The sequence below is a fragment of the Aptenodytes forsteri genome, unplaced genomic scaffold (genome assembly GCF_000699145.1).
Source record: "Aptenodytes forsteri isolate BGI_AS27 unplaced genomic scaffold, ASM69914v1 Scaffold270, whole genome shotgun sequence".
NCBI classification, from domain to species: domain Eukaryota; kingdom Metazoa; phylum Chordata; class Aves; order Sphenisciformes; family Spheniscidae; genus Aptenodytes; species Aptenodytes forsteri.
The window spans coordinates 1943990-1964359 of NW_008794631.1; the positions used below are offsets into that span (position 1 = coordinate 1943990).

The window sequence follows — 20370 nt, forward strand, 5'->3', positions numbered from 1 at the left end:
AGGCAGTCATAATGCGTGGGGCTGACTGCCTCACCCTAGGCAACCTCCTGGATGGACTCTTTCGTCTATCCTCGAAATGTAGACCTTCGAAAAAAAGTTTTTCTGTTTCAAGTAAGTATTACACAGCACACCCATTTGAGAGAAAAGGTATATTTACTCTCAAAGTGAAGAAAATCATGCTACCAAAAAACCCAACCATACCTACTCCACTGCTCTCAGACAAATGTACTTTATAAGGGCATCCTCGAAATGTAGACCTTCGAAAAAAAGTTTTTCTGTTTCAAGTAAGTATTACACAGCACACCCATTTGAGAGAAAAGGTATATTTACTCTCAAAGTGAAGAAAATCATGCTACCAAAAAACCCAACCATACCTACTCCACTGCTCTCAGACAAATGTACTTTATAAGGTTTTCAAAAAGAGATGCAGCTCCACCTTAAAAATATCATATTAAAGTTGTTGGCCCATACAGCTCTCAGAAAACTGTTCCAGAACCTTAGTCCTCTGAAGCTCAGAAACTTAATCACTGCCAGACTGAACTTACTCACAATCACTTTATAAGCCCTGTTTATTCATTTCTTCTTGTGCTAATATGATCATCTAAGATCCATGACAGAGCCACAAAATATTTACTGAAGGCAACTGTATTCCCTTTTTTTGCCTGTGTTTTAACCTAAATGAGTCACTTTCTTTTAATTCTCCTCTTCAAATCCCTAGATAATGTTCATAGCCTTTTTCTACACTTTTGAGTTTAAATTAATTTTTATTTAATATCAGCAACCAGCACTCAGTGTGCCAGTGCATAGTAACATGATATTAGTTTCCTGTGTGGAAACATTTTGTCTAATGCATCCTCAGTTCTTATTTGTTTGCTTATGATTGTACCATATTGTACCACAGAGTAATCCTGTGGTAACTTCCACCTCCTCTATCTCTTCCAAATTATAAGCACATAATTACAGCAGAAATTATTTTCATAACATTACACTTTATAGTACTCAATTTCATTCTTCTTTTTCCAGTCCTAAATGGCACCTAATTCCTCCTTCATACTATTTTAATATTCCCCTGAATATAAAATGTAGCTCAGGTTTGCGCATCAGAAAATATCACTAAGTACATGTCTTCTTTTTGGTCCAAGAAGGCTAATGAAATTATTAAATAAGATCAGCTCCAGACCGATATATCAAGAACTCCACAAATCCTCCTCCAAAGCAACTGTACCCCTTACAACATTTACCACTTCTGCTTTGCCCTGCTTATCTATTTTTAAACGAATGCCCTGCTTATCTATTTTTAAACGAAAATGTAATGTTTTCCCCATTACAACACCACTGATGCAATTTTATGTAAAATGATTTTCTGGATACATAAAAATTAGATCTATATCACGCCCACTGTGTAAGGAAAACTGCAGTTTTACCAGGGACAGATATACTAGCCCAGGTGGATTATTATTGAAATATTATGCCATCATTTCTTTCAAAATGTACTTTTTGAACATTCTAACATTAGCTTTGTTAATTACCTCATTACTTCACACAGACAAACAATTCCTGTTGGAGTTCCTAACACATTTCCTATTATAGATCTATTTAAACACCTACCTGGAAAAATGGTGAGAAAACTGATGGGAGGTTTATTGGTATCAATAGTTAGCTTGTGGTTTGCTGCTTTTGAAGGTTGAGCTGGAAAGCAAATTAACCGCAAAGGCAGCCTGAAATTACACTGTGCAACTTTCGGTATTCCTAAAATGAAAGAACACAGATTCATCTTTCATATCCATATACTGAATACAAGATACTTCATACTGCTGTCCTCAAAGAGGTATAACAAGATATTTTTAATGTGAATAAGGAATACGTTAAAACAAAAACTATGTAAAATTCTTTTGCTAAATTTTCCACCTAAAATACCTTTAAATTTGAATACTTTTAATTACCTTTTCAAGTGAACATTTTCAACTGAATGGGAAAGCAAGAGTTATTAGCCAAATCCACTGCATACCTGATTTATGCCAATTAACATGCAATGAAGATTAACATTTTATTTAATGCTCTAGACAAACAATTCTACTTTAACATAGAAGACAGCTGTGTGACTACTCCTGATGCTTCAAACACAAAATTGAAGGATGTACGTTTTCATCAGGAATATCACAAACTAAATCCTTTTCAAGAACACATTTACTCTTTTTTTTATACTCTTAAATAAAATCTATGCAACCTTCATATCATCTGTCAGAGGTTTTTGGCTTAGAAAAAAGATGTATCTAATAGAGATCATTACCCAAAGGTATATTAAATTCTACCGTTCAACTCACTGCATCATAATAAAACAGAACCGTAGAACAAACTGGCTACTGCCTTTGGTATTGGGATCTAATATCATATGCAATTTTATCAGAATGGTGCAAGAGAAAAGAGAAAGTTTTAACACTAACATTTAGAAAACATGTTCATTAGAATGTGTCAAAAATTTGCTCAAATATAAACATTGTTTAAAATTGTTGGCATGTCAGAAATTGCCTGGTATGTTCTATGTGAAAGGTAACAGTGCTAGTTGCTACGAAATACGGAGTTCTCGCTCTTTTGGGCAGCCAGATTATGGGGTTTTTGAGGAGGATTTTTTGATGAAGCAGCTAATAGGGAAACCTTGTTTTGTTCGGGTACGGACATCACTATAGGCACCAATTATCATCTTATTGAGAATAGTATTAATGTCAAAGCAACAATCACTCATTCTCTCCCAAATAACCCACGAAACTCAAACATTAACCCCAACACTCACCTCAGCAGAATTTAACAAAGTACATTTTTAGAGACAATAAAGTAAGTTCATGGTTTATATGAAGACAGAAAAGTCATGAAACTGATAGCTACACAGAGGTTAGTCATGTAAGCTTAGCAGATTAGTATAAAAATAGAGTTCAACCATTTAATAGTCATCCAAGCAACCCTTTTTGCTAACAATTTTGTTTGTTTGCTGCTTCACGCATCTCTTGCAATGAAAAATTATTTCTAAGACTCATCTCCGGGCAAAAATGTTACCAGAAGGCTCAGATTCATCCCTCTGGTTGTCAATTCATTAGCTCTTTTGGCTGGCTGATAATGCCTCCCAGTAACTACTCTGTAGCAGCTTGTAAAAAACAAAATCGGTGTAAAACAAACCGAAAGCTTAGGACAGGTTCTCAAAACTAGGATATCCCTGGGTTCCAAGGAAAATTCCTGAAAAATCTGACAATAAAACCATGACCTTTCAGAATGATTCACTCAACTGTATCTTCTTCATCTGATGGGAAAATTAAAATCTTTTCTTGATGACAACATAACACAAACATCTTACTATTGAACTTAGATATGGAGCCTTATCAACAGGAAAAAATTAGCGACAGAACTAGCCAAAAAGATTTTGAAATATTTTTATATTTAAAACAAGATGTTTTTCTTCTTGTTTCAAACCAGCTTTTCCTAGATAGTCTGCTCTCAGTCTGCCTCATCATAAACATAATTTTTCAATATTTCAGACAAAGGTCAAATCAAAACTAAATCAAATAGTATCTGGCTTTGGGAGGGGACTGGGGAGATTTCTAGTTGATGAGTCCAAAACAACTATACATAAGAAAACCAAACCAAAAAACTCCAACAAAATTTATCACTACAATGAAAAACTCTTTCTGGGAAATGCTTTCAGAATATTTCAGAATTTTAAATGGTAGTAAAGAAACACAAAGCAGTAGTGAAGTGTGGGAGCCAGAACTTCCTCAATCTTTTGGTGTTATGTCTAGTAATACATCTCACTTATCTAGAGTTGTGATACATTGCACGATATACAATTTTAGAACTGTAATAAAGAAAAAATGTGGAAAAAAACCCAGATTCTCTTCTAATCTGAAACACAACAGAAATTTTGTAACATTACCTCATAAGTTACTACTATTTAAAGGCATACCATGCACTTACCTGATAAAAGTAAAAGTTACATGCACTGTAGTTACGATTTCATTTCCAAATTACTCATGCATTCATCTTAATTATATTTGAAACATAACATTGATGTACATGATAAAAAACATTAAAGCTCAGATCTCTAATTTAGGATGTTAAATATTCAGAGAATTTATGCTTTTTCTGGTATTGATGACCCTGAATTTAACTAGTCCAGTGCAACTCACAGTAACCCAAATAAATTTTGTCCCAGATAATTCTACAAAGTTTACTGTGCTCCGCAATATTCTCTTCAGCATCAGGTTTTCATCTTGAGTAGAAATTTCTTAAAACAAAATCCAAATCTTCATTTTTAGAATGTTACCCTTTCAAATAATATACATTCATTTTTACATAGTTTAGATATATATTTACCCTATTTTTTAGTAATTTTTAAAATTACTTTGTATAGCAGAAATCTGCCACAAAGTGATAGCTATTCTTGCTAAGAGTAGCATTTTACTGAAATGGTTCAAACATCTATTTCCTGTACGACACCTCAAGGTCCCCTGAAATATCCAGAAACCAGAAAAGGACGGGAACCATTAACACAGTTATCTACTTTTTTACTTCACTTAGTATGCTCGTAAGAGCATAAGTATTGAAAAACAAGACTCAAATATACATACATCTATATGTATAACACCCTTTCAGTTGATCTCTAAATCTATGACAAGCAACTTTCTTCCCTCCCCAAAACGTGAGGGAATTTGTACTTAATATATATTTTTAAAGTTAGTAAAGTATCTCCTACAAGGACTGTATCTTTTCAACACATGTACACAACTACACTGCAAAACTACCCTTCTCTCTTTTCAGTCTACCTATATATAAGCTAACTTTCCAGTCTTGTTTTGTCTTTTAATGGTACCCTTTTGCAATTATATCTACCACAATCACAGCTAGGTTTTGTATTGCTGGTATTCTCAGCTAGAAAGCAGCTTTTTACCCTTGAATAAAATGTTTCCAATAGGAATTGAAATGAAGAGATGTTAAGTGACATCATTCTCAGAGAGACTCAGTCCAAACAGCATAGCATTAGCTACGAATCCTTAATAGCTGTTTCAGTTGCACCAAAAAAGCTATAATTTAGCTGCCTACGTTCTTGCTGAAACTTGAAAAAAATAACTAAAAATATGGTAAAGAATGAACATAGAACTGTGTTTTCCATTTCCAATCTCAATGCACAAGGCACTTAATACCCTGCAAAATTCCCATCTACATATGAGAAAGTGCAATATACTTCACCAAGAAATGTCTTTACTACTTTTTATTTTCCCCATGGGTAATTGTCTTCTTATGTCTAAGCCTCATTTACTTTCAATTTTCTCAAATATTCGCACCTTCACAGCATCAAACCAAGGATAATAAGAAGTTATAGAAATAATAGGTGAAATAACAGCTCCCTTCCAAATCTGCTTTATTCAGCATATGCTGTCACTCATGAAACCATTCAAACTTTGCATTTTTTCCATTCACTTACCTTCAGGATTGAGCTCTACCGTATAACCAGCAATGGGACAAAAGAAAAAAAAAGAATACATAAGATGCTACCCAAATAAGAAAAAAAAAGGAAATTTAGTAACAGGTTTTAAAGAACTTAAGCCGCATTTGTTAAGTAGACAATACATAAAGACATAATACTAGCCAAAAACCAGACATGACACCACATTCATCAATAGTGTAATTCCATCCAACTGAGTGACTCATTAACCTTCAGCTGTATGAACCCCACAGAGATACACTGAAGACTGATTTGGCCACAAATATGGATATCTTAAAAAACAAAAGAGGAAAAAGTCTCTATTCAGATAAAATGAGGCCACAAAACCACTTAATTTTTGTTTACTAGTATATTACACTTAAGGATTTGATTGCCTTATACAAGTAACACTAGTATTTGTATGTAATTGAATAGAATTATCCCAGCTTAATAATTTAAATGAATATCCAAAAATTTAGCAAGATCTTAATTATGCTCCTTTATTTAGAAGTCTTCCAAATTCTACTATTAAAGGTAAGTTTTTAAAACTTCTTCTACAGTTCCCTAATTCTGTTAGATGTCATGTCTTCTGGGATTTTTTTTAATTGCATATAAACAATCAAACATACTTAAGATACAAGATTTCTTTACTTCCTTAACCAAAAGGCTGGCAAAATCCAACCTAGTATCTAAAACATAAGTGTAAGTTTAAGTAGTATCACCTGAAAGAAATAATACATTCATTTGCCGGTGAGAAATACCCTTTAAGTTTGATACTCTGGTCTTGCAAAGCAAAATCACAGAAGCAAGACCAACAAAACAAAAAGCAAGCTTTCAAAATCAGAGGATCCAAGATACTCAAAAGTGTACTACCTACACAGTCGTACCACAAAACCTGTCTAAAGCCACATGACTAAGTTGGACACTTATGAAGGTACAGCATCTCATTCACAAGAAATAAGCAGTCAAAGTCACAATACAGAGGGACTGAAGTTGTACAAGCTGTTTGTGCAGGCTCTCAAGAAAAAGGGAGGAGCATCCTTTTCTCTCCCACCCTGTCTGCACATATCTGCAAGCCTTGTCTAAACAGGGTAAGACCAAGTTCTTTAAAAACATGTTTCAGCTTTGTCCAGAAATAAACATTTCAATCATCACACAGCCTAGACTATCATCATAAACCCAATGTTTCAAGTGAGAAGTGATGTGAAGTAAATGCTTAAATAAAAGTGTCTACATAGGATAAGGTACTCAAGACCACCACCCTTCACAGAAGCCCTAACTCCACATGCATTTCTTTGACGCCAGTCTACTCCATGTCACCCTCCCCTTTGTGCTGGCACAGCTCTATGTTTGCACAGTGAACCAAATCAGCAAATCTGGCTGAGAAGTAACTGTTGATTGTGTAAGCCCAACAGGGGAGGAGGTGCAGGAGCAAAGCCAAGCAGTGAGAAGTGAAGAACAGAGAGCTTAAACTGATTTATGCTACATTTAACTTAACATGGAAGCTCTGCCTAAATACAGTTTCTCAGTAGCCTGACACATTCACAAGGCTGCGTGTAGAAAACTAAGCTAATCAGTCTTCAGTTATGGATAGCAGGGTAAATTTACATATTCTATCACTAGGGTCATTAAGGCATTATAAAACAGAACAACTTAGTTTCTATTCCTTTGGGTTAATTTATTTGTTTAGAATGAATATGTTCAACTGTTAAAAGGGAAGTGAGGAATAATCACTCCCAATGCTTATTCAAATCTCCTCTGCTGTGGGGAGGCAGTTATTGTCACATTTGTTGGCAGCCCAGAAGGCTGAATAGTCATAAAGATGTAATTAACTTCTCACTCCAAGAGGTGGTCCCTTAAAGAGCAGAAGAGAAGCAAATTGATAGGACAGGGTGGGAAAGCTTGTACAGCTGCTTCCCAAGCTATAAGCATATGATTTTACCTCTATAAGACCAATTACATAACTTAATGATACTACATAAAATATTAACTAAAACTGAAGACTAGACTCTGATACACATTATTTCTTTAATTACTACTGCCTTCAATATATTTCAAAAGAACATTTATAAGAAATAGGTGAAGAAGACGACCTCAAAAAAGGCCAATCAATTTGAAATCGCCAGTGGCTTACCTGTTGGCATATTATATGAAACCATGCAATTTCCTTCTAGTTCTGATGGAGAACAATTCCCCTTCAAAAAGACAGACAGGACCACTGTTTCAGATGAATCTGGTTCTAAAAACAATACAAAATTAAATCAAGTAATAGGAGCATCCAAATGAAAGCAATATATTTTCTAGCACTTTGGGAAATATTCTACTAAATTATGATAATTGTTTCCATCAGTTCACCTTTATCAAATCGCTGGACATGGGTTTTTTTAAATCCATAATTTGTAAAAGGCAAACTAGTCTCTCCAACTTATAACTATCTTGAAGAATAACCAATAAAACAATTCAGCACACTGAACACAGAGAATATCAAAACAAATGCAGTTTTATACTGTGATTTTAATTTTTTACAAAGCCATCAGCCCTTTGCTCCTGTCACATGTTGAGAAAACATAAGAACTATCCTTTCAGATGAGAGCAGCAGTCAGTAAAGCCCTGTTTCAATAGGGACCATTACTGCACATTTCAGAGCAGAAATGGTCTGCAGTCCTAACTGAAGCAGCCGGACACATTTCTTAGATCTTCAGCTGCACTTAGTCTTCAAGGCAATCCTACCTGCAGCCTTATCAACAGAGTTGGAAAAAGGGTAGAATCACCAAACAGTTGATGCTAAGTTGGGAACATATGCTAGTCTGCCCACAGGTAAACAAGCTTTCTGTCCCTGCTTTTAGCTCAGCAGTGCAATTTCTACATAGACAGAATTGCCAGCAGAACAAAATGCCCCAGAAAAAGTACCACAGACTAACTGGTTTTTTTTTTTCCCTCCATCACAACAGTGCCTCCCTGCCTCTCCTCACCTGCCATGCATCATACCGTAATCAAGGAAACAACTCCATTCCTTTCTACTTTGTCGTCCTCCACCAAGCAGTATCTAGAAGCTGCAGAGTGCAGGCAAGGCAAATTTGTAATTGCTTTAACTGCAGTATATCTGCAACAATGGACTCGATGGAGGCTGGACTACACCTTTCAAACATCCTCAGAAGTAATATGATACGATAGCTGTAATGGTACTGTAATAATTTACCTAAATCATCAAAGACGAACTGGTCACAGGTCACTGCTAATGGAGCTTGTACACATACTGCCAGGTTTGGTTTCTGCGCAGTCACTCTGCTCTGTATTGTTATCTAAATGAAGTGACATACAGAAGTATTTGAAGAAAGCAACAAGTTAATCTCTGCATAGCAGAAAACAAACATAACCAGCAAAAAGATATGAAAAACCTGCAAAGAGCAATTCAGCAACAATGTTTAAGAACTTCAAATTTCAACTTCAAAACCAGTATTTTCCTTTTACAATTGTTATTTACTTACAGACAATAATGGAACACAATAACTTGAAAGGCTACAAAAAACTGAGGGGATTTCTCATGTTCTTTGTAATTTTAACCCAAGACAAACTAATGCTACAGTGTTAATTAAAATGTTAATATTTTGCAAGTGTCATGTGCATTTGTTCTAATGTAAATAAAAACAAAATGTTGCCTCTTCTAGGTGACTAAAGTAAAAAACCGAAAAGAATAAAAACAAAGCTAACCAAAAAAATTATTTCCTTTAACTGCAAAGAGCAATGCATAGTCTTCCGAATAACTTCAGAGTTAAGTTCTATTTGATTTTTTACTGCAAACAAATTCTAAAATTCAATATACAGGATACCCAGCACAACTACAACTCTAGATTATGAGAGCCGACCTAACCATAAACATGGAGGGGCCCTGGTTGCTTCTGTTGTAGGCAGTTATTTCTTTGCAAAACCAATGGATATCAAAAGAATGTCCTTAACTCAGTGTTGTGAAAGTATAGTGGTGACTGAGATCTGAATGTCGTCTGCATATACACAGACCGTATCTGCTACCTATTATCATCTGTTTTGTATTGCTGGTCTACCAAGGAGCTCACTACTGCCAGGTTAAACCAGTTTAGGAAAATACTATTAGTTATAAAATTACTCGAGTGTTAGGAAGTTTGACTACTTTAACAGAATTAATATCAACATTTATTTTGGTTTAACAATACATTTGGGCTGCAAATAGGCCCTCAGATCATCCATCGCTATTAATGCTAGCAAGGAAGGATCACATCTACCTCTGTACATATATCAGGTAAACTTTGCCCCATTTTCTGAAGCCAGAATCTCAATAAGATGAACAATGAAGATGGAATCAATAGCCTTACAGATGTTACGCCAATAACTAAGCTAAAAACATGCAGACATGAGACTGCACATTTCAGAATCTGTAATCAAGACAGCGACATTTGAAGTTACTGGCAAACGTTACTTCAGTGCATTTCTCAATTATGTTTGGCTTTCTGCTGCATATAGGAGCCTGAAGTGAAGAACCCTCTTATCCAGAAATTTTTGTCAAAAGTTTAATTTTATTAAAACTTTTCTGACAGGCCTGTCATTGGTGCAAAATTAAATTTAAAAATTAAATTTTTAAAATAAAAATGTGTCACAAATTCTGGGAGTTTTTTTAGAGCATGATGCATTGCCTACAGATTTTTTGGGTACAACAACCACCATTACAATGGCCAAATAATATTCATTAGTAACATTACCAACTTTGTAGAAAACATGCAAGGTATACATATACATTGGTTGCAGTTGTGCAGTTCAAGAAAATATTTAATTTTAAAATTTATCAAAATTGTTCTCAACTTGTCCAAATGCAGAGCTAAGTTAAAATTAGTCTGACAGGAGTCATAACACGCAACTATAATGTACAATTATTTCTTACTTTCATAAGAACCAATGCTTATAACTTTGTAAATATTAAAGAGTTGAATCCATTAATTAAAAGGACTTTTCCATCAATTGCAATTAATTAGAAAGGAGATATATGAAGATCAGTTAAATGAACTTATCACAGGAAAAACATTCTGGAAAAAACTGAATGCATGGTAACTCCTACATTTACTATTTTTGTTTCATTAAAAGGTATAAGATGCATAAACATGAAAACAGAATGGGGAATTATAAAATCTTCCCATTAAAAAGCTGATCAAATATATAAACACATCCATGCTCATTTTAAACAGTGTTTGCCATTGCCCTTACAATAGCAATAATGAGCAGATGAGGGAGAACAATGGGAGCTACCTGTGTTCCCAATATTGAAATCGTAACCGCTCTGCAAAAATTGAATTTGGCAATTATAAACACAATACTTTCCTCTGTAATAACTCACTTATGCAATATATTGGCTCCAGTGTAAACTAAAAGCTGATAAATTCATACCTTTCTGGAGGCAATTTAAATTTACATTGAATATTTTAAGGTACCCTTATATTCACAAACAGCCTGATTCAAAGTCCAATGCTGTTCATCTAAACTTCTTTGAGCAAAACTGTCACAGACTTTATCAGGATTAGGATTTTATCCTGTTTCATTTTAGCATTTAAAAATGCAGAGAAAGACGTTGGACCAAGTACAACTAAACCACACTAGTGTAAGGGAATCTGGTTCAATAAATAGTCCAGTTACCCTCTGAACTTTTCACTCAAGACAGGGAGAGAACTTGCAAGTTCCTCAAAAATAAGGCTCCATTGCTATTCCTAGAAGATCCTCTCAAACTCAGAAATAAAAATCATAATTCTTTTTAGGCAATACTGAGGAGAAACTACACTTGCACACATATGCATGTATGCACACACACACTGTCACACTTTCTTTAGAATCAGTTACAGGTAGCAACTCTTATGGAGGCCTGCAATGATGTCAATTTCAAATTAGATTTTCCTAGCATTTTTTTTCACTAGCAAAAGCTATGAAAGTCGTTTTACAAAAGAAAGTCTATTTTTGCTTATTGACAACTAAAAAGACAGCTGAAGATAAACTTCACATTTCAAGTAACCAAACATTTATTCCCTTTGAAAAGTGTTGGAAAAATTATTCTGATAGCTTCAAAAACAACTTCATTCCATCCTAATAATATTTTTGTGTCTGCTTCTTGACAAGCCTATCAAAAATAAATCTTCAATCGCTTTCTGACTTCAGCAGAAGGCTTGCTAGAATGACACCTCATCATACTAAGGAGAAAAAGAATTAAGTATATATTGCATTTCAAATTTTACTCATTTTCATGATCTAAGTGAAATATACAGAAAGTGACAGGTTTGTCAAAATTTGCCACCACTATTTGAATGCTTCTGTTTGAGTTAGACACAGTACCTTTACTGTGACTGATGGTATTGCCTCTGCTTTTACCTCACTGTCAATGGCTTGCTGTGAGGAAAAAGATGAAAACAGAGTAAATTCAATATTACACATGAATGAGTGAACACAGTGAATGCAATATTACTTTCCTACCATCAACTCAGTAAACAGGGAATTAACAGTAAAGGACTTATCATTCCTATGACAGATTAAAATACACAAAATACATTTCTGAGTTCCTTCTGAAAATGTAAAGCCTCCGTTCAAAATTGCCTGCAAAAAGGATAGCAAAAGGTCATGAATGTTGTGTATATAAGAAACTAACACACTCTGATGTATATATGAATATTTGAAACTGTTTTGTTTGGCACACTACTTTCCACTGTATATTTATTTAAATTCTGGAAATACTTTCTGTTATTCAGTAGGGAAAGGTGACTTCCAGTCTGCCAATATATTACATACACACCATAGTATGTACTATAAAATCATCACACACTATCTTATAATCAGAAATATATTTTGAACTTCAAAAGAAAATTATAGCAGGCATCTTGATACTCCTGCTAATATCTATTACAATAGGTAATTCCATCGAATTCAAAATTCATCTTGACCTTGCAGTCTATTTTAATATCTTATTTTATGCTTGTATTTCATTTTGCAACAGGTCAGTCCCTACAGTTTAAGAAAATGTTCCTGTTTGTTTAAACTATTTCATTTTAAAGAAACACTTCACTTCTGCCATAATACCAAATTACTGACTTGAACTTACACCTTCTCATGATAAAAGAGTAAATTAAGAACAATCTGATGTCCTCTACCCACCCTCCTTTTCATCCCAACATGCCCATATAAGGTCCACATCTGCAAAGTTCCTAAGAAGTCAGGAAGTTGGTAGGCTCTCTGGGTTCTACAAATGGGACTTTCATTTGTACACTGTGTATCTTTTCTAGTTAAAAAAACATAGCTACTTTCATACTGGCTTGTCATGCCCACTGTCTCTGGTGACCAGTGGTTGATCCTGAAGCAATAGCAGGGGTGCAAAGAGATTGATCCTTACCATATTCAGCTTTCAGAAATCAGCTGGACTTCCTGGATCAGAGGCCACACGCAGGAGGTGGTGTTAAATAACCAGAATGGTCCTCCACTTGCTTACCTAATTCATTTTAATACATCTATATCCTCTTTGCTTTTACCACACGCATCACAATTTATATCTTTTCACAAGCGCAGAAGTAGTATCTGCAAGCCTGTAGTTTCCAAGATCACTGCAAAAGCCCTAAAATTGTTCCCACATTTGCTGTATTGATCCTTCCCCATGAAGTATCTTATCAGTTTTTCCCTTTCTAGATGGCTACTGAAGGAACCCCCAGGAAAGCCTACCACACAGGAAACTACGATATTGGTCAGCCTTGGGAAATAAAGATTCAAGGCTGTGGTTTGATTGATATATTGAGTTACTTATATATGAAACAGACCGGAAGGTTGCATCCGGAAGGTTGAGCAAATGAGCACAGCAGCATTACAGCATTCTATGGACCTCACAGTTCTAAGTGTTGTGAGCAGATTATTGCAGCTAGCCAAGACCATGTCACACTGTCCTTTTTTCCACAGACAAGTGCTAGGACACTAGCACACATTATAAAGAGGTCCTTTTATCAAAGAATAATAGTAGTAGAGGTAGCAGTAGTAATAATAACAGAGTTTAAATAAATATATCAAATATATATATAAATGTATTAAAAAGCAGCTCCTTGTGTATTTTTTAACCAGTAAGTAGCCCTGAAAATCAGTTTTGCAGAAATTAGTGGTCAGAAATGACTAATTACAGATGTTCTAGTGCAATGAGTATGTTCTGAAATGTTAAAGTGAAAAGTTTTAAGAGACAATACAAGCTCTCCTGAATCTTAATTTGAATAAATTTTTATAAACTACATATGTATACAAGATGAATAAACTAATTAGGCTGCAACACCAGAGAATATTGCATGATGCCTTGCCAGAGAAAGATTATTTCTTACAATACACCTTTGAGTGGTTCATGTATTCTATCTTTAAAAGATCCACGGGGTGACACTTCTACTGTTTCCCCCCATATTATTAACTGCTCACCATTACAAATTCTCACCACTACCAAGTTATTCCAGATCCTAAGTTCTCGTTCATGTACATTTGTTTAGCCAAGAATCTAAAGGTCCCCAGACAGAAGATACTAAATAATAATTCTAGTTAAAATCATTAACAAAAGTGCGTTTTAATTGATGGAAAACTGGGGGCTATGCAGAAGCTCAGTCCCACAAATATAAATATGTAGTAATCACTATCCATGATCAACCATTATTTACTCATGTATGAAACCAATGTTTTCAGAGTAATTTCCTTTTTATACTGGTACATACAGATTCTGCATCCAAATCAGGCGAAACTTCTGCTGTGACAATTAGATCTCTGTATTTTTCAGATTTGGGCAAAATATCTGAAAGAAAAAGTAAATCAGCTCTCCTTTAACAAACATGCAGCTACACTTCTAAAAATAATACAACTTGAACAGCATCAAGTTTCAGACTTATATCATTACAGCTGCTAGTGTAAAGGAAAAAAAGAACAATGCATGTGATTTTTGACCAAAGAAACTTCCCAATTTTATAAGATTTCTACAGAAAATCGAAACCTGGATCTCATTCTGGATTTCTGATTTATGTATGAAAAAAGGATTTAGATGCATTCTATAACAAGATTTTACACCTACTATCCATGATCTTCAGAGACTGCAAGGAATTTTTAAACTTTCCTCCTCACATGCATATACTAATACACCTATAATAAACAACTATCTCCAAAATACACACCGCACATCTCATGGCACTTTCATCTAAATAATTTGATAATGAATACATTAGACACAGAAAGATTCTGTGCCTAATAGTGTAGAATTAAAACAGGTTTTAAAATTCCTCTGTGTAAGAAGGCATATGAAAGTTTTATGTACAGAACATTATATGGGGCTTGGTTTCAATATATTACCTGATGATTTCCAGGACTGTCAACATACAAGGCAAAGAATGCTACAAACTTGTTTATATCCATGATACAAAACCTTATGCAGATTTGCATATATAAAAAAAAGTTGTAAGGATTAAAAGCTAGGCACTTAAATACCACGAGGAATTACATAATCTCCTCTTAAGAGTTCAGAAGTCGAGCTCTAAGGTATTTGCATTTTTCTGAAAAGCCCTTTTATTTCTTAATACTAAATGTATTGGAAAAAGAAAAACACAAACAGGAAATGTATAGTTCCTAAAGTAAAAAAGAATTTTATTATTACACATAGGATCCTGAAAATGACCCAGAACTAGTAGGCAGCACATTATCTCTTTCTAACAGGAGGGTTAAGGGAAAAGATTTTGATGAAGACAGAAAACAAGTTTTCATTCTCTTTTGCTCAGAGAAAAATGCCTCTCTTTACTACAAAGAAAAAAAGCAAACCCAAAACATATTCTTCCAATACCATCTACCAAAGAAGCCTAGGCCTGTTTCATACTGCCACAATTGCACACAACTGGTTCTGCCAATTACACATAGCTCAGCACAATTCAGTCCACTTGTACAGATAAGAAAATATCTTCCTTTTCTATCTCTTCTTAACCATTTCTCTTCAGGTTGCTTCTTCAAGCAAAATATGATGCAACTTCTGCCATATAGTCATTTTTCTATTAGAAATAGGACAGAGATCACAACCGAAGTTTGCATACAAGTATCAGCTTTTTGTTAGTATTAAACTGAGCCAAAACACCTATGTTTAATCACTTATGTCATCCAGACTGATGCAAGTAACACTAGATTTAAGTTAGTATAACAGTTAAGATTTTAAAATGTTTCATCAGTTTATAATGTAAATCCTTATTCTTTAAAATGTATAAAACAGCTTAAGTTCAACAGTTTAATGGTCAGCACTGGACAGAAATACAAGACATTTATAGAAAGAACCACTCTAAGTTGGTTTTTTTTTTATATGATGACCTAATTCTAAATACCTTCCATGTTTGGAAGTCAAAATGAAACAAAGAAAAATTATTTCCATATAAGGGTAGATATTTTCAAAACAACACAAGCTCTTACTGCACAAACATGAATCCAAAAGACAGAAAAGTCAATGGCTCATTTTAAAGATCATGCTTAGGAGTAACTTAATGGTGACCAACGTTCAAAAGTGTTTTGTATTCAACCAGACACGATTACCAGTTATTTTAAGACTTAGCTAAAGTTCTAAGAAGAAAGCCAAAATGAAACAAAGCCAAAACATCCGAAACTGAAAGGCATTCTTCGTAAGTAAAATGTTTTGTTGTAAAAAAGGTTTTCTCACAAGTTTTACAGCCAGTTAAAGCCAAACACAACATCATTAGAGCATCTCTCCACAACGAAAAGAACATTCATAAAAACTCATCTGAAAACACCACTGTACACCTTAAATCAGATTAGAAAGATTGAGGAAGAAAAAAATTACGAGGAAGAGAGAATGGGGAAAAGATCAACAATATTCACAGTAAACTTGTCAATGACACCATGACAGTTATTAGAAAAGTTATAAAGGACAGCTGTGTTTCCTTTCTCTCTCTCTAGATCTTCCACACAATATGTTAAAACTAACAAACTGAAGTTGATTCACGTCAAATGGATTTATTCCTTCCATCATGTTTTTCTTTCCTTTGGTTATGATAGCCAGACAAAACTGTCAAATACTTATAAAGAAGGGCTGTGGTAAAAATCAATGGAATTTACCCACATCTATATGCTTAAATAACCAATTACTGGAAATGTAAAATTAAAAAACTGATACTTCTATCACAATAATGGACAAAGTTATATGCAATTACAAAAAAGAAATCTTTGAGTTGTAGAATCAAGCTCACGACTGCAGATAAATAATTTCTTATTTTCTAGGGATTTCAACTCTGAGCTTTTTCGCTCTCTTTTTCACACAGAAAGCCACGACTATTTCTTTAATGCATTTTAAGAACATGCTAACTATCACCAGGAAAAGATTTTAATTCATTCTTTCTATTTGTCTAAGATTTTTCCATAGTTTCCTGTAAAATCACGTTTCCAATTCCCTGTGCAAGTCAGGTACACTGTTTAAAAACTCAGTTATGAAAACACAAACTCGGAAAGATCTCTGTAGAAATTACGTACCCTTACTTGAACAAAATCAATGCAAGTTATTAGCAATGTATGTAAATTCCAGAGTTTATCATGATCAGTTATTTGCATTTTGATTTCTCTCACTGTGTTCTTCAAATACAATTGCTTTTGAAAGAAGTTAAAGCAACAAAAAGTTGCTTTAACAAAAGTCATTCTTTGTTAATTGCATAACTTAAGAAGCCATTTGTAATAATAAAACAGGATTTGCAATACTTTTGCTCTCTCTGAAGCCTAAGTATATCAGACTGTTGCTGTGAAATTCCTTAAGTTTTCTTGCCTTTGGATAGTACATGCACTGTCAGTTTTTTCTCTGAACCCTTGCACTAGTGAGAATTATCTGCAACCTGATGTAAATATCTTGAAAGTTCCAACAGGCGTTAGGAAAATACAAAGAAAAAACTCTATCCAAGGGCCTTACAGTCTAGGATTTTGTTTGTACTTTTTTTAATTAAAACCTAAACTTTATTAAATTTCCTACAGAAATGTAATTATGGTTAAAGTACGAAAACAAAATACTTTAAAGTGCCACAAGGAAAGTCAGGTGGTCTAAAGTACGTACAACTATAGAAAAGGGAGAAGTATACCTTGTGTTTTTGTGGCCTCCTTGATGATTTTCTGAAGCTCTTTCATTTCAGCATCAAATTCTTCATAGTTTATTTCCCTAGAATCAACCCTAGGAGCCTGGAAGAGTGAAGGATCAGTTCCAAGGTAGGAACACTGAAGATGCCCATTGTCACTCAGAGTGACTATAACACCCTTCAAGTCTCTGCATTAAAAAAAAAAAAAAAGCTCATTAAGAAATTGGGAAGAATCACAGAAGCAATAACATTGAATTTATGCTGCTTCTACTGTTCCATCTACAAATATAATAGAACTTCCTGTTTTTAATGAGATTCTTTGACCGAAAGAAAACAACAATATTTATTCTTCAATTCAGATGTGTTTATTCATATTACTCCCACTTATTGCAATCACACCGAAGAACCAGTCTGTGCTAGATGGAAGACTAAAACAACACCCAAGTATCTCAGAATCTGTATAATGAACACAGGTAAAGGAAAGGATCAGAACAAAAAAGCTGAGTATACAGTACAGTTGTAACATTTTTTATTCACAAATTGTTACTTAAGTTTTTTGAAGCATTCAGGTTGCTATGCAGGAAAAGGAATTAGCTAAATGGAACACTAAGTAAGGGAAGGGATGCATTAGAAGAAATCACGAAAGGATGGAACATGTTCACAGTGAAGACAGCAGTAGGACTTTGATGGCATCAGTAGCACCCCTAACCCATTCTTTGGCTGCTACTGCAGCTACTGTGCTGGCTTCAAACCCTGGCTGGCTCTTCTCTGCAGTATCTTTCTGAAAGGAAGCCACATGGATCCAGAAGATTCCCCTTAACACTGCTCTGGATCAATACAAATGAGTGTTTTATTAGCTACACTATCGTGTCTTCTCTCCCAAGGCAACAGTGCTTCATTGAACTTACTCTTACAAAAATCTCACTCATTTTGCTTATCTGATCATGTACCATGCAAATGTGAGATTTAGGAAAGTATTTAACAAATTATAAGACAACAGGGAGTACTGCCAACATTTTGCTTAACTTGAAGGTTATTCCTAAACAGAAGAGGAACTGAACAGTAAAGAAAGACTAGCATAGATGTTAACAGCAAAAGTTAGGAGAAAGATAACTTTCATTTTATTTTTTAAAATGCTTACTCTTAATTAAAGTAAAAGCTTGTATTTATTTTCATAATCATGAGGTGACACATTCACAATAATTTGCTCTTATTCCATATTTAGAATATCTTATAGCAGACACTGCCTTTGCGTCAAATACAACTGTCATATAAAGCAAAGATAGATCAAATTTAATTCTTACCTATAAAACTTAATTTTTAAAAGAAAGCCTAATGCACTATCCCACTAATTAAACCCATATCAAACATTTCATTTATATAAGTGTTCAAGCTAAAATTCATAAAGAATTAACAAAAATTCTTTTAACTTACATATGCCGATACCTTTCAAGCGCCTCCTCTAGTACAATCCTCATTAAAAACCAGGTAGCTATATAAAAAAATAGAATTCTCTCTGGTTTCCTATGTTGTCTTGTAGCATGGCTCCAGTACGCACAGACAGGAAACCTCATTCCAAAATTTTGGAGTGTAATAAGTAATTATGAAGGCAGACAGGTGTCACAGATTAATTTTGATAACTGATGGTCCAATTGGACAGTCCAAAATGTCTTTTTACAGAACGCTAAAGCCACAATCCCAGCGTTGGTTTCACAACTGCGATCAAATATTCTGGAAAAACTATACTGTAACTGAGATCATCTGAACTCAATACAGTTACATTACATAACTGCAGACAGAAATGAAGACCCCACTGGGCACTATACAAGTAAGTAGTTGCTGCAGGTAAGTTTGAGCTTTCTCTTTCTGCAGAAAGTAATTTTTACTCAGTGAATGAAATAAATCTCCTGGTTGGATTATGAATGGATGGAAACTGGTTGGGGTTGGTTTTTTTTGGACAACAGGTATCGCCAGTTAGTCCCACGCTGCAGGTGGAACATGCAAATCTGAAATGCTTTCTGGAACAGAACACACATAATAGGACTCAAAACACACTGTTCCACTTATCTATTATATAAGCTCAGGTTAAACATAACCAGTCTTCTATTTCAGGAATACTGTTCCTATTGCCACAGAAAAGCTTGCAGCTACCACCGCAATTTTTAATGTATATTAACATTCACGACAAAAACTAAGCAAACTAATAGGAAGCTGTCTTCGTGAGCACCATAAGGCTGAAGATGCCAAGTCTCCCCAACAAATACTTTAAGAAAAGAAAGTAGAAGACTTAGCACTGATTTTCAGCTTACATATCCAGTACCTGTGTTAGTAGCCATGCTGTGAATGTGATGGCCTATTTGTGACCTGTAAACTTGGCGTTTGTATCCGTTATTTCTGACAAATTGTAAACTATCAATCCAAAGTGAGAGAAAGTGGAACTAAGCATGAGTCCTGGTTTCTCTGGCTGCTTGAGTATTTGTTGCTGACTATAGTTGGTTTCCTTGCTCAGGACTGGGTCTGTTGTTGGAATTACATGCAGAACTGCTCATCCTAGTCTTCTTATGTCCAAAAAGCCCTGTACAACACACATCTATGCTACCATTTACAGAATTCTGGCTAACACATGGAATGAATACATTGGGCTAACCCTGAGATCTGTATACAAACAACGCAAGGAGACAGACTATTGTGAATACTTGGACCATAACACAGTCTTGGTAAGGTATGCAAATAACACCTAATGTATAGGACTTTGCTTAATGCCTGCCAAGTGTTTGCAAAGAACTTTGC

General features: G+C 34.6%; 1 protein-coding gene across 1 annotated transcript in view; it reads right to left on the reverse strand.

Moving 5' to 3' along the window:
• Positions 1-20370, reverse strand: part of BBS9 (Bardet-Biedl syndrome 9) — a 100196-nt gene that overhangs the window by 11736 nt on the left and 68090 nt on the right. Inside the window, exons 10-16 of the mRNA XM_019470538.1 lie at positions 17587-17768; positions 14203-14279; positions 11816-11869; positions 8670-8772; positions 7605-7709; positions 5471-5485; positions 1609-1749 (exon numbers count right to left, since the gene is read on the reverse strand). Of these exons, the coding sequence (XP_019326083.1) occupies positions 1609-1749; positions 5471-5485; positions 7605-7709; positions 8670-8772; positions 11816-11869; positions 14203-14279; positions 17587-17768 (677 nt within the window). The remainder of the gene's footprint in view (positions 1-1608; positions 1750-5470; positions 5486-7604; positions 7710-8669; positions 8773-11815; positions 11870-14202; positions 14280-17586; positions 17769-20370) is intronic.